General features: G+C 45.5%; 2 protein-coding genes across 8 annotated transcripts in view; one reads left to right on the top strand and one right to left on the bottom strand.

The window, feature by feature from the left end:
• Nucleotides 1-6,648, top strand: part of tcf7 (transcription factor 7) — a 44,859-nt gene extending 38,211 nt beyond the window's left edge. For 2 of the 7 annotated variants that reach the window (XM_056594605.1, XM_056594604.1), the window contains 2 exons: nucleotides 3,360-3,408; nucleotides 6,548-6,648. In XM_056594605.1, coding sequence (XP_056450580.1) covers nucleotides 3,360-3,408; nucleotides 6,548-6,570 — 72 coding nt within the window. In that variant the 3' untranslated portion in view covers nucleotides 6,571-6,648. Of the gene's footprint in view, nucleotides 1-894; nucleotides 940-3,359; nucleotides 3,738-6,547 lie in introns of those variants that run through there. The other 5 variants (XM_056594601.1, XM_056594599.1, XM_056594602.1 and 2 more) reach the window with 3 other exon arrangements.
• Nucleotides 6,649-8,596: 1,948 nt separating this feature from the next.
• skp1 (S-phase kinase-associated protein 1) lies at nucleotides 8,597-14,472 on the bottom strand. The gene is made up of 6 exons (XM_056594069.1): nucleotides 14,362-14,472; nucleotides 13,618-13,717; nucleotides 13,395-13,468; nucleotides 12,261-12,404; nucleotides 9,476-9,616; nucleotides 8,597-9,335 (listed from the first exon to the last, which is right to left on the bottom strand). The coding sequence occupies exons 2-6, from the start codon at nucleotides 13,712-13,714 to the stop codon at nucleotides 9,300-9,302; spliced, it is 492 nt and encodes a 163-aa protein (XP_056450044.1). The 5' UTR covers nucleotides 13,715-13,717; nucleotides 14,362-14,472; the 3' UTR covers nucleotides 8,597-9,299.
• Between the last annotated feature and the right edge of the window lie 531 nt (nucleotides 14,473-15,003).

The following is a 15,003-nucleotide window of genomic DNA, read 5'->3' as shown; positions in this document are numbered from 1 at the left end:
CCAGTTAAGACCCTTATTTAGGTGTGATGGTTGGCATTCTTGTTTTTAATGACATCATTATGGTCTGGCGTCCTTCTTGGACCCTAGCTCTTGAACCCTCATCATGTTAGCCCCTCCCCCAGTGTAGCAGGGGGGAAACGAGGGAGGAACGCCTGTGGCTACGCTCACTAAGGAAACAAGGCTAAAACGTTCCCCTGGCCGTCAGATCGGAAAGATGGGTTAGCCTGCACACATGCCTCTGAGGGGGAGACAACAGAAACAACGTGAGGCTAGATGGTGTTGTATGAAGAGTCCCACCCGGGCGCAGCAGCAGTCATGTTTAAACACAGGAGCTCACCATTGAGGCTCACTCTGCTTAGCCCCTTCAGCGCACCCCCATAGACGGAGCTCCTCGCTATGATGATGCTTAGCTAGATGGATCCACTGTGTTGTGGCAAGTTAGTGGGAGGGGGGGGGGGGGGGGGGGGCACGCGATAAAAGGGGCCAGGCGATGTGCAAAGTAAACATGTAGTTGCTGAGTTGCACGGTGAGAGAGCCAGGGGTGTCGGTGATGTATGTTGTGTCTTCTGTGAGGTCAGGATCTGTAATGTAACTACTGTGTAACTCGTCACTGTAAGTCTTTGTAAACCCTGGAGTAGCTGTGGGACGAGTCTCTGCGCATGGCGGGCTCCTCGTGTCCCAATGAAATGTAATAACTGAACAGAACTCACCTGGGAAGCGGACTAAACCCGAACCAGTCGTTTAGTGTTTGAACTCTGTGTTTTGACAGGTCAGTAAGGCACAGGCCGAAGGCCGCCCTTTTTTTTCATCTCCCAGAATGCCCTTTTTTTCTTTTTCTATTTTTTTTTTTGCTGTGTGCCTCTGACTTGTCAGTTTGCTGTTGCGTTCTTGCAGGAGGCAGGCCGTAGCGGGGGCGCTGGGGGAAACACTAAAGATTGGGTAGGGAATCGTCTTCACGGCTGATTACTACCTCTGGGCATCTTGCATGTTTGAATGGGGGGGGGGGGGGGGGGGAGTGAGGGCTGCGGAGAGATGCACGATGAATGGCAGGGGGGGGGGCGGGGTCTTGTGGTTGCCCATCTAGTGCCCACGGAAGCTTCTGGGCTGTTTGGGTTTCTTTTAAGCGCCTGTGCGTCGGGTGTGTCCGTCTGTCCCCGGACCCAGGCGGGTCTGGGGGGGCGGGGGGGGGGGGGGGGGGGGTGATGCGGAGGCCCAGCGTGTGCATGTGCTAAAGACACGTCTGAGGAGCTTAGCCGAGGGCCGCCGGCGTATGGCCGCTGCACCACACTCTCTTCTCTCACCTGATTGGTTGATCCCGTTCTACTAACCCCCAGGCATGGCTGGGCCGCGTCTCTCCAGGTGGAACGCCTACTCTTCTTTTCGGGGGGGCCAGGGTTTTTCCGCATCTCTTTTTCCTGGATTTTTCTGTCTTTGCTTAATCTGCATTTAGGATCAGGAAGATGACTTTAAATGCCCTCTCTGGGAAACAGAGCGACCCTCTGCTTGTTATGAACTTCTATTTCAAGATACACGTAAACATATGCATCAAATGACAGGCTGCCACAAGGTACTGGCGGCTTTATCATACGTAACTATTTCAAAATAAGAGCCACCCCTGTCACCCCTGAATTGTCTCCACATTTTTTGAAAAAAACGCAGAAAATAACTTTCTAAGGGATGCATATTGTACAGGTTACACCTGTGCATGTTTTGTCTGTCTGTTTTAGTGTGTGTGTGTGTGTGTGTGTGTGTGTGTGTGTGTGTGTGTGGGTGTGTGTGTGTGTGTGTGTGTGTGTGTGTGTGTGTGTGTGTGTGTGTGTGTGTGTGTGTGTGTGTGTGTGTGTGTGTGTGTGTGTGTGGGTGTGTGTGTTTGTGTGTGTGGTGGTAGATCTTCAAAACGCTGATAATCTTTGGTTAATCTAAGCCAAAAATGCGTCACTCACACACCACCGACACACATGCAAAAAAAACAACACAAGACGTAAACACAAACACACAAACACAAACACACCCACACAGACGTACATCTTCCCATCCTTCCCCACTTCGAAACACCCCGCAACCCAATGTGAACCTAATACAGGGAGTGACATAGATGGCTCACACACAAGTACGCATAATACCTATAGAGATGGAGGTTTCCACCACTCGTTCCCACACTCACTTACACACACAAACACACACACACACACACACACACACACACACACACACACACACACACACACACACACACACACACACACACACACACACACACATACACACACACACACACACACACACACACACACACACACACACACACACACACACACACACACACACACACACACATGCCCAGCAACTCAGAAGGCTGCAGTTGCAAGAGAGAGATCTCAACCACAGAGACAGCGCAGCCATGGCAGGGTATAAATATTCTGGCGTAGGCGTTAGTTATCTTTACCCACTTCCTCCTCTGCAGACACAAGAAGCGCAGCCCTCATCTCTACTCTCCTACGTCAGGGCCTACCTGGTGGTGTTGTTTACATCACACTTCATGGCTGGATGACACATTAGATGCAATATATACTTTATAGCACCACACAGGAAATGAGGGTTTCACAGCAGAAAGCCCGGGACTGTAATCAAAGAAGTTAACAGAGAGAGGATTAATAAAAAGTTCATGTGAGGCAAGGGCACCTTTTATTGGATGTACTACTGTTTACTCTTGTTAAAACAAGTGTTATTCTTTTGGTTCACACCTCCTCAGGTCAGCTTTATTGTTTTGATCGCCTAATGGTTCCACTTTTTAAAGGTCCCATGACATGCCACCAGGTGTGGTGTGATTAGCCGTTACAAGCCGTTTTGGAAATCTGCCCCTTAATACATCCACTGGGTAGGCTGGTAGACTGGTCTATCCAGCACACATCTAGGTGGACACGCCCAGTGATGTATTAAGGGGCAGATTTCCAAAACGGCTTGTAACTGCTAATCACACCACATCTGGTGGCATTTCATGGGACCTTTAATACGTAGAGCACTTTGTGGCTTTGAATACCAAATACTATACTACTGTAACCTTCGACAGGCATTCAAACTTGAATATCAAAGAGGTTTCCTCATTCCCCTTTGGAAGAAGCCCTGCCCTGTTATATCAGGGTGCATGTGGTCATATGAGTACCTTGAGAGGTACACCTGTATTGGATTTCAGGGAGGGGTTCATCCAGATTGATTGAGGTTGACTGGTGGTGACTGGTGGTTTAAGCGTTATGGTGTTGGCTGCCTTTTCCTTCTTAACAAGTCTTTGTCTTTTGTGTGTGGTACGTTGTCTCTGTGGAGGTCTGATGCAGGCCGTTCTGTCTGCTTTCTTCCAACAGGGCAAGAAGAAGAGGAGAAAAAGGGAAAAGCAACAGGACTCCAATACAGGTACAAGATCTCCCTCTTCCTGTGTCTCCCCTTTTGTTTTTCTCTTCCTCCTAATTTTTGAAACCAAGAAACAGAATCCGAATCCAACAGCTTCCACGTCCCTTTGCAGGGGGACCTTTGCCTGCCTCCCTTTCCTTTTAAATAAAGACTGCTCAGCTGGGGCGGTGACACGTTGAACTATGAAAAGGTTCAATCTACTTCTAATCAATTGTGCCAGTAAATGCCCGTCATTATCTCTGATTTAAGGTACACAATCTTCCGAAATATATATACTAGTTGACATTAAGAGACCTCTACTAACTGCGTTTGAAAGCATGATGGCCGCTCAAGGTCTCTCTGTCTCTCTCCTCGGACCAGAGACCTGTCTCAACACAGAGGTAGTCTGCTGCACTGTTTCCATGTGCTGCACTTTGCCCACTAACAGTTTGACACATGTGCTGCCTTTTGATTGATAGCTTTGTCAACGCTTTTGTCCTGAAAACAAAGCTTTCTCTTTCTTCCAATTGTTCCTCTCTCTCTCTCTCCCTCTCTCTCTCTCTCTCCCTCTCTCTCCCTCCCTCACCATCTCTCTTTCGCTATTTCCCCACCTTTGGTTTGCTCTACAATTCTGCTTTGGCTCTCTCTCTGTCTCTGTCACTGGTTGCGTCTCTCCCTCTCTGTCTCTCTATTTATCTCTATGTCTCTCTATGTCTCTCTCCCTCTCTGTCTCGCTATGTCTCTCTATGTCTCTCTCTCTCTCTCTCTCTCTCTCTCTCTCTCTCTGCATGCTGTGCCTTGCGCTCAGACCCGGGCTCTCCTAAGAAATGCCGGGCTCGCTTCGGCCTCAACCAACAAACGGACTGGTGTGGTCCCTGCAGGTGTGTACCGGAAACCCTGTCCGCATCGCCACCACCCCCCCCGCCTGTGTCGCTTCGACCTCCTTCCTCCTCCAATCCTCTCCTCCCGTCCCTTCATCCGTCCATCAGTCCGTCCCTCTGACCCTGTGTGCATGTCTCATCACTAACAACACGTCTCTGGTCTCCCAGTAGTGGGATACTGTTTAAAGGATTCACGTTACAAACGGAAGGGGGGTAATGAAGCGGCCATTGGCTAAACAGGGCTGTAGGTGGCCCGTCTTCTAAGGAAAGCCTGGTCCTCCTGATCTCTCAAATCCCGGCAAAACAGTTCAGTGTCATGTCGATGTGGTGGAGGGAGGTGGAATCAATGAACATCTGTACCATATGAAGACTCCATCTGATCTATTGAGTTACCGTGGATTTAATCGATGTTTCTGATTCACATGGGACCCTGCCTAGCTAGCAGCCGAACTCTAGTCTGTGTTAGGCCGTATATATTTCATACTTTACTTCATACTTAACTCTTTTTGTGTACATGTTGTGTTTGTCTAATCCATTGCCACACTCCGCACCTAACCTAGCACAGCGTAGAGTTGACGAAAGAACAGCTCCAGATCATCGTAGAAGAGACCCACACTGGATCTGTCTGCAACCTTTATACAATCACTATATTCTTTGAACTGCAGGTGTTGGTCTGATTATATATAAACAAACATAATCATTTTTATTCACTTTGGTTGTACTTTTGGTCAAGTACAATCTTCAGCTTACGAAGATAGTAAACCCACCTAAGCATTGAACTTATTTAGAGACTACAATCAAATATAAGGCGATAAACTATAAAGCAGATAAGATGTAGCATGTTGGTTACATGGAGTACAGTATGAAGTCTCCCCAGTCGGAGACTAAAGCTCTGACTCTACAGGAAGTGATGGTGTGAACGACACCGTATCTTCTGACCACGTCATGGAAACCACTGGCGCCCCCGCGCACGTGTGTTATAACAAAATGAGACAGGAGGGTGAACACTAAACACACACACACACTCCTACGCACTGCCGATGTGAGCCGAGTTCTCATACCCATCTTTCCTCCACTTTCTCTATTCATGTGGTGCAAGAAGGCGAAGCTGCTTCTGACATTTAAAACAGACTTTCTATTTTGCACTGGCTTCCGCTCTATCTCTCTCGCTCTCTCAAATTCAAATTCAAAGTACTTTATTAGCATTACAGTATTTGAATGCAGAATTGCCAAAGCATATTCACGTTACACAAGATTAATTGTACAAATAACAGGTAATAATAATAACAACAATAAGAACACTAACAACAATAGCAACAACAATAATAAAGTAAATAAAAAGTCAGACTGAATCTCTCAGGTTATGACATTTCGGTACATCTCTCTCTCTCTCTGTCTCTCTCTCTCTTTCTCCCTCTCTCTCTCTCTTTCTCTCTTTGCAACGTTCACTCTCTCTCTTTCTCCCTCCCTCTCTCTCTCTCTCTCTCTCTCTCTCTCTCTCTCTCTCTCTCTCTCTCTCCATCTTTCTCTCCCTCTCTGCATCGCTCACTCTCTTTCTCCCTCTCTCTCTGCCTCTCCCTCTCTCCCTAGATCTCTCTCTCTCTCTCTGTCTCTCTCTCTCTCTCTCTCTCTCTCTCTCTCTTCTCTCTCTCTCTCTCTCTCTCTCTCTCTCTCTTTTCTCTCTCTCTCTCTCTCTCTCTCTCTCTCTCTCTCCCTCTTCTCTCTCTCTCTCTCTCTCTCTCTCTCTCTCTCTCTCTCTCTCTCTCTCTCTCTCTGCCATATCGCCTGTCCTTGTGGCGATCATCAGTGAGTCACATTTCAATCTGCTATCCATAATGAGATCCTGCTCACTGCTTTGTAGCTGATAACTGCATTCTCGGCGTGTGCAGAATACCTACTGTGTTTTAGAGATCCACCGTTTGATTCTTACGCCTGCAGAATATATGGACAGAGCCAGGACATAGGAGAGCATTTTGAAGAACGACTAATCATGACAAAATGACATTTCATCTTTATTCAGCGACATTGTTTCCATTGTAACATTGATTCCATTTCCCATTGATTCCAGTCTCCCATAAAGCACTTGAAGGTTGTACTAAGGTGTATTAACACTGAGTACAAATCAGATCGCATTCACATGTTTTGATCGATCTATCAACCTGTGGTCCAGTGTTGAACCCGTGTTGAACCTGTGTGTGTCTGTTTGTGTCTGTAATGTGTGTGTGTGTGTACTCTGCAGTGACCCCCTTGGTGACCCCTCTTACGTCCGCATCTATTCACAGATAACTCTCTTGACTGTTCCTAGGAGGAAGAAGAAGTGTATTCGCTACCTTCAGGGAGGAGGCTGCCCCAGCCCCGCTTCCTCCGACGGCAGCGCTCTAGACTCTCCTCCCCCCACGTCCGCCCCCCCCTCCCCCTTCTCCTCTCCGGCCCGCCCCCGCCAGGCCCCGCCCCCGCCGCCACGCCGCTCCCCGCCCCTCCCCTCCTCGCCGTCGGACCCCGCCCCCGCCCACCACGCGCGCACAGAACTTTCCCCCGCCAAGAGGCCCCAAGGGCACACGCACGTGCCCCACGTGCACACGCACGCCCACGCCTACGTGCACTCGTCCTCCTCAGCGGCCATCGCCAAAGCAACTGGACTCTCTCTCCGGGTTTTGACGGAGTCTCAGATATGAGAAGTGAAACCCAATGGGGCCCTCGTCTCTCCTCCCCCACCCCTATATCCTCACTCACCACCCCCCCTCCCTCTATCACCCCTCACTCTCCTCCCCCCCCCCCCCCCCTCCCACCACCTCACTCCCCTCTCCCACCTCTATCAACTCACTCACACCTCTCTCTCAACACTGACCCCTCACTCCTCCCCAACCCCTCACTCACCTCCTTCACACCTCACCCCTCCCCTCACCCCTCTCTCACCTCCCCCGCCCCCCTCCCCCACCACCTCAGTCACACTACCGCTTGCGCTCCATAACATCTGTCAGCTATGTCCGCTGTGTCCCCGCTGCCGGCCGCGGTGCCGGGGGGGGGGGGGGGCTCCCCACCCTAAGACTGTGGTTCTGATGAACCAAAGAAAGAGCTTACTCCACTTCGACTTAGAATCTCCACCCGGTGATGTACACCCAAGTCTACTCCCCCACCCTGCAGACTATTTTTTACGAACCAGTCCACAGTACTGGGCTCCTGGCCTGACGATCATGACAATCAGTTGTTTCCATTGCAGCAATACCTTGACTTCTCTTTCTCACATGTACCCGTCCTGGAATTCTTGTAATTCTTGTGTATTTAAGTGACGCCTTGGCCGGTTTTAACATATTTATATGAAATCACGATGGCAGTTTAGTTTCATAGGTCAAGAGGATTCAGACTGATTAAAACATGGGTTTGCATTTTCACCCCCTCCATTTGTTAGTATTTTAAATCGCTCAAGGCACTTCCAGACGCCAGTATCATAGTATAGCAGCCATTTAAAGAAATGTTCAAGGATTTTTTTAACTTCACATTGATGTTTTATTATTGCTGTGTGAAAAAACGTATTTTGGCTTCTCCTTATGACTGAACCTTCTGCAGCTCTGTAAACTAATCTTAAGACCAAATTGGTACTATTTTGTGTTGTAAAGTTGTTTTTTTATATACATTTTGGAGTTACCTATCTATTATAAAACTTTTATATGTTTTATGTATAAAATTGTAAAATAAAAAAAAATCTGTTTTAGTTTTAGTTTACATCGTTTCTTTAAGAAATACATTCATGTTGTGTGTTTGTTTCCACAAGAAACTCCTTTAGAGCATACGTTTACATCAAGTTGTACTGTGCCACCGAAGCAGCATTTGAACAAGTATTATGTTATTCTCTCAAAGTGTGCATGTTGCAACTATGGTGTGCCAAATATACATGTACAGAAAAATCCAAAGCTTTAATTTACTGTTCCGCTTGCAACATCAAACTTGTTATTTATACAGCAAGACTGCGCTCCTTATTTTGTTCCACCAGAGGGAGCCAATGTGTCCGAATTACTGCCACCTTTTTTTTGCCAAACCGTGCAGCCAAGCAACTGCTGTTGTGATGACTCATACTGAACAACTCTGCCGCATATGTAATACTTTTTGGTTGATGTATTAAAAAATGCGTCATGTTGATTTGTCATTATAGTTTAAATTATCGATTCATTACAAAATACTTTCATTTTTGAGAATGCTTAAGTTAGTGGCCTATTTATACTAGACTAAAATATATATTTCAAGGTGTGGAATACAATCAAGCCCAACAACAAATGGTATACATTTGTTTGGGATTATACACAAGCATAATTTGTCAGATCCATCCTACAAGACACATGACAGTTGATTTCATAATCATTTATTACATGGTCGATAATTCTAAATACAACCGTGGATCAGAAACTCCCTACTCAACGCAGTACGAATAGGAATGGGAATTACCAAATGTCGCACAACACACATTTAGATTTCCAAGGACTAGTCCACATTATGCACTTTTTCTCCCACTCAGACCTCTGACCATTTCCTCGAATGCTCAGCCATGCTGATACAAGCCTGAACCATGCATACACACATACACACGCGCGCGCAAATCGAGAAAGGGGGATGGTGTAAACAAACTCAGTTGAACATTCAATTTTCCGGAGTCCCAAAATTACACCATTTTATTTCATCAGTGGAAAACGTTTTAATGTCCTGTTAAAAAAAAATCTGAATAGCTAAACGACAAGATGGAACCAAACAGTAGGTGTGATCTGAATACACAGAAAGCAAATCATGGTGCAAAACTCAGAACAGGGGTAAAACAAAAGCAGTCGTCTTTTAAATAAAAGGCCTTTTGCACCACACAAGGAAGTTAAAAGTCCATGCTATGGGTAAAGGGAATGCAAAGGGGGGCAGGAAGGGGATGCCTCAGAGGCCACTAAATATACTAAGTGGAAATATTAACAAGTATGAACAACGCCAGTGCAACCAGATAACTTGAAGAAGCCGTTTAGTTTCAGTGTGGTAGTGTTGCCAGGATCCCTCCTGTTCCTACTTCTCTTCACACCACTGGTTCTCTTTGCGTACCTGAGGACCAGAGAGAGACACGCGTTGAATTGGGACTATTCTGAAGCATAAATGGAGGTTTATAGCTACTAGCATCCAAATACTTTACGTTCATGGTTCCAGAGAACAAAGCCTGATAAGAGGATCTGGGTTGGTTTTACCTGGGCTTCTTCCTCTTCTGTGAAGTCATTTTTGATGTTGAACGTCTTCCTGATTTCCTCTGGGGTTTTGCCTTTGATCATGTTGGCCACCGTCTTGCAGGTGACATCTAGGAGGCCTTTGATGTCCAGATAGTTAGCAGCCTTAATGAAAAGAGATGTGCAATACATGACGGGTGAGTGACAGCACGTCAATCCACCTGCTGACAGTGTTCACAAAATACTTTAACACCGTAAAAGTCTTAAAAATATCAGTAAAACAAGTCAAAATATATCTCTTAATACATTTGGGACCCGAGATTGGCTGACCAGAGTTTGAAATTATATTATGAAACTGGCTTCAGCCCAACCCCACACATATGAACTGCTACATATGAAAGTAGCAGTTTTATAAACAGACATTACAGTGGCCAGCCCTTTCGTATGAGTGTTCATGTAGAGGTTCTGCACCACATAGAAACACCATGGCCCCCGTTCTGAAGCGTTGCTATGACTTGCTAGGGGAAATTTGCTTCTTTAGTTTCTTCTAACAAAAAAGATGCCAGAACGGGACCAAATTCCTTAATGGTAGACACTTGTAGTTCAAAGGCAGGGGGAACCTTAGGTACAAGAAGATATGTATTATCATGCAAAAGCAGCCAAAGGAAAAATAGCAGTGTTTGCCAGGGGAAAAGTTTAGAGGGGATTATTAGTCCCACATGCTTAACAAAAGCTCTGTAGTGAAAGAATAAAGGCCCGACCGCTGGATTTTAGTGGCAGATACCGATATTGGGCAGAAATTGATTTTGTGGGAGTGCGTCTGGATGATGGCTGGTTTAAGCAGCCTCACCTGGCAAAGCCTAATTGGTTTCTAGTGCTGGGTAAGGCTGCCCACCTGTTCACATTGAAGTGTGCACAGGTTGAACCAGCCATTACGTAGCCCCCAGGTTAATTATCAAACCTTTGCAATAAACCAGCGGCTGTTTATCGGCTCGATATATATATATATATATATATATATATGTTGGCGCCCTTGGGGTGGAGCAGCTCCATGGGATTTGATTCTCCCCCCCCTCCAGCAATGCAGCAACATAGCATTAACCGGGTTATTAGAATAGGGAACAAATCGTCCATCTTATAAATCTCTCACCTCAATTTGGAAACCAATGAACTGTATGGGGAGGAGCTACTAACCTTCACCAGAGCACTATGAAAATAAACTGTACCAGTTGGCAGATTTACAGAACTGAGGTCTTACAATAAGACGCATTGAAGACAATGCCGCCCTCCCAACAGGTTTCCAAACGTATAAATGCATGCAGCAAAGAAGGCCACAATTTTCAGCCGCACTCATACCTGCCATCAAACATCATGCTGAAAACTGCCCAAAACTGGTTTTGAGACTCTGATAAGAAGAGAACCAATCCAAGGTCTTTTGCAGAAAGAAATAACTTTCAATAAAAAACTACTTGCTGTGTAATATCATGTAGTATTCCTTGTTGGACAACAAACAAGTGCGTGTTGACACATTTCATTGAACCGAGTCTGGAGCCAGCTCCTCTCAGATGACCGTTCAGACTTGTGTTACCCCTTAGGCTGAATCTATTGCGCCATCTCTGCACATGAGTGACAACATCCCATCAATTCCAAATGTGTGACGAGTCTACCTACGATCAACTAAGTTAGCTACATAGTTGGAGAATTAAAAAAAACAACCATCAAGTCAGAAACAAGAACCGTGGATGGCATACAGCCCCCTCGTTTCGCCAAGCTTCTCTTCTGAATGCGTGGGGCAGCCTTTGATAATACAACTTTTGTATCTTTTAAGAGGCCATTACATGTATCAAATAGAAAAGACATTCATGTCTCCAGTGACAGTTAAAGAAAGAATGTTCTAACTTAGTAGCTGTCCGGCTAGACCGTCCACAACAACACTTGCGTCAGTCCACATGCATATGTGAATGTCGCTGGATGACTAAGCACATCGCTCTGGTCTTACATGGTTTGTAAAACAGCAGAGAGAAGGCCCAAGCCTTTACCACTAATAATTCAGCTCTCAGTGGCAACTAGTTGACGGCCAGTAGAACAGGCTGAGGGTACCCAATCTAACACCGAAGCCTATCTCAACTATAACCGCATTTCATATTATTCGCATCGTTTGCTGCGTTACCAACTTTATCTATGCTGACTTAGGGTGCGGGATGTTCAATATAAATAACGTTGCGTTCATAAGGGCTAACATCTTTTCTGAGTTAACAATAATTTTGGGCACAGTATATCATACTGAACTGACTGTCTTCTCTGTGCCAAATGTCCCGCTGCTTTGGGTTTTCCTTTGATAGGCACGTTGAGAGGTGCGGGCGAATCAGCTGTTGATAGGTGTACCCGCTCACCACTGGCATGAATGCGCGATTGTCTCTGTGTGCGTGTTGAGTTCGTGTGCCAACGAGAATGTCAGGGAGAGTGCTATGAGGAGATGAATGAAGGGACCGTTAAATTAATATTTGAAAATAGCAAAAAGAAAGAAAAAAGAAGCGGAATCAATTTGTGGCGCTCGGTGTTGATTCTGTGGCGCTGCGCCACACATTGGTCTATGCATGGTAAACACTGCAACTAACCCTGAAACAGGGCTGCTTCCCAGGCACGCCACAAAGACCATTTGAAGGCAAATTATTCCTTATTTTTTTCACACTAAAAACAATTAAAGATCAGGGAAACCCTTTACACTCATTTGGCCTCCCATCCTGTTTGACAAGAGACACACACTCACGCACAGCAGGAGAACTGTTAGTGTCGGACGATGTCTCACCAGAATGAGCTCAAACAGGGTGCCTTGGTCGACTTTGAGGAACTCCTGGTCCCACACGGGGATGTCATCTGTCCTCTTCTCCTTGTTCTCGTCGTCCTCGGGGGGAGGGGGGTCGTCCTTGTGATGGGTGCACCACTGAATCACCTGCCGAGGGGAAAGTCACAGCAACAAGGAGCCTCAAGTAGGGTTGGATACCGGTCGTGATACCAATTCTAGTTCAATTCACCAGGGCCAAATGTCAGTAGCTCAGAGGCTGAGAGCGCATCTGGTGAATGAGAGAGTATGGTTCAGTATAGTTATCCCAGGTACCGTTACCATTACCCGTTCAGATGTGAACAGTACCCAACCCTAACCTCAAGACATCCGATTCATCAGAGCAACATGCATTCTTCACACCGATGTCCGTTTTGCGGTGCTTTATTCACTCCCATGGTTTCCACTACTTTATATGGAAAGTCAGTATTCACCCGTCTTTTATAAAGTCCATGACAGTCACACCCACGTAGGAGCTTGGCTATTCACAGTGTATATACCAGCTTCTTACTGTTGTAGAGCTAGAAGGATCAACTACTAAGCAGAGATTCTAACGTTATATCCATTAGGGACATTATTAAACGTGACGCATCAAGGTCAGGTTGTTAGATTATTGTTTAGGGCAGGGGAAGGTACTTTTTAATTCACAGATTGTGTACAAATATTGACCAAGCGACAGACCCAAGGGACTCGGGCGACAGGGATAGAACAGCCTGCCAGACATTTCAGACCACAGGCTCTGCCTATCATACATCTGTGACGAAATGTGTGATGTCCCTTGCTTGTTGAATGTGTTTTTTTGATACATACTCTTATCAACAACTCTTGACCGCGTACGAAGTGTGCAAGAGTGAAGGCTTTTGACAATTAATTGTACATCCTGCTCCATAACGTATCCAAAATACACAAAATATATATTTAGTTAGTACGTTTTTCGATACTAATATCGTTGCATTCGACTGTATAAATACAAAAATATTGATATTGAATAATGTACCATCTTTAAACTTAACTGTGGTAAACTAACGTCAAGAAGTATGCTGGCCTTATTTAACTGGGTCCTGTCCTACAACAATTGATAGCTACATTTCACCGTTTTACCTTTTTGAGGATGGCAGCGTTCACATTAGGAAGGGGCACTGGGTCATCGTCACCTTCGTCGTCCATTCCCAAATCTGGTCAAGATCATAAACAGGAGGGCGCATGATTAATCTACTCAGTGGAAACAGGTTAAACCGGTATGATGGGGGTTAGAGGCAAGAGTATAATGATGGTTAGCCCTCTGAAACAAAAACAAGCAGCCGTCTGTAAAACAAGCGCTCACCTTCCAACATGGTCTTGATCGTGACAGACTGTTTGGCGATCTCCACATCAACCTCGAAGATCTCCCCATCGGAGCTCTGCAGTTTTATTGTCGGCATTATCTGAAACACAGCACAATGGTTATAAGTTTTTGAATGACTTAGTTAAACGTTAGGACCGTTTGCTGTAACGTTACGGGTTATTACTGAAAGGTCCCGGCTAAACTAGTCTAACTAACCAGCCACCAGGTTACACATTGTATTCACAAAAAGGCCCGAATATCACGAACTGAATTAACTTATATGACAAAATACATTCAAGTGTGTAAACTAAATTGACAAAATGTGAATGAGCTAACATTTAGAGAATGATGTAAGCAGTTAATAAAGTATGGTGAAAACAAAGCTTTACAGATGACGTCGGTGTGGGATGACTGATAGCATTAGCTCTGTGGAAATAAACATTACGAGACGAACCGCACGGAATAAACTTATTGCATCAGACCCTAAAGACACCCTAAAAAACAGCCCTACATCCCCGGGTAAAACTGAATAACAAAGCCTGAAATGTGAGCTGAAACGCTGCCGCCGTTGGTCCCCATGCTAACTCTGGGTGCTAACGTTAGCGTCACAGTCAACGAGGCCTCCTGATATGAACAGCATTAGTGTTCTTCAGATTAAAATATATAACGTATATACCAGAAAGATCCGTTCATTATAGAGATGTATTCAAATGTCGCCACAGAAATATCCGATAATGTTCTCACCGCAGGTTTTGGACCAGTCCTAAGGTAGATATCCAACAACAGTAGGCCGTGTAACCGACTCGTCTGCAGCAGTCCGGTAATGAGTCTGCTGTTAATGCCATCGACCGCTTGGGGCGCTTTGATTTTATGACTCAAAGCAGGGAGTCTGCTGTGAAACCCGTCAGCCGCTTGGGGGCGCTGTACTTTGTCAAGACAGGAGGCAGTAGCGGATTTATTTTGCTATGGGTAAAGGTAGTTGCGATTTTTTTTTTATACGAATGAGTGTAGTATAACACCGCGCTATATTATTGCTTACCAAATTGTAGTCCAATCTTGCGGGTTCAATATTTAGATAAAAAATTGCGGCTGTTAGTGTATATGTAATAATAATAACCATGGGAGGGCGCTAACATGTTCCTGGGATCCCTTATGGAATTAGTAAACGTATGTGTTCTTTAGATGCTATAATTTAGGCAACCATCCCATACATTGAAATTGAATGTAGCCTAGTATGCGTGTGTGTGTTCGTGTTCAAGTTAGTTTGTGTTTCGAAATAATCTGCAGAGAAACTTGTTATGAACCAACAAGATGAAAATGGTCTAAAAAGACTAGTAAATGTGCTCGATTTATGCAGAAAAAAGGCTAAATTAATCTGGCGACTAC

The sequence above is a fragment of the Gadus chalcogrammus genome, chromosome 7, assembly GCF_026213295.1.
Source record: "Gadus chalcogrammus isolate NIFS_2021 chromosome 7, NIFS_Gcha_1.0, whole genome shotgun sequence".
NCBI classification, from domain to species: domain Eukaryota; kingdom Metazoa; phylum Chordata; class Actinopteri; order Gadiformes; family Gadidae; genus Gadus; species Gadus chalcogrammus.
The sequence above is the reverse complement of the archived record's forward strand: the minus strand, read 5'-3'. Positions and strand labels throughout refer to the sequence as shown.

What these genes read in the sequence shown, in the direction of transcription:
- skp1 (XM_056594069.1), bottom strand. Translation starts at nt 13,714, where the DNA reads ATGCCGACAATAAAACTGCAGAGCTCCGATGGGGAGATCTTCGAGGTT. An exon ending in CCCTGTTTGAGCTCATTCTG is followed by an intron (nt 9,617 to 12,260) that starts GTGAGACATCGT and finishes CTTTTCATTAAG; the next exon opens with GCTGCTAACTATCTGGACAT. An exon ending in CAGAAGAGGAAGAAGCCCAG is followed by an intron (nt 9,336 to 9,475) that starts GTAAAACCAACC and finishes TCTGGTCCTCAG; the next exon opens with GTACGCAAAGAGAACCAGTG.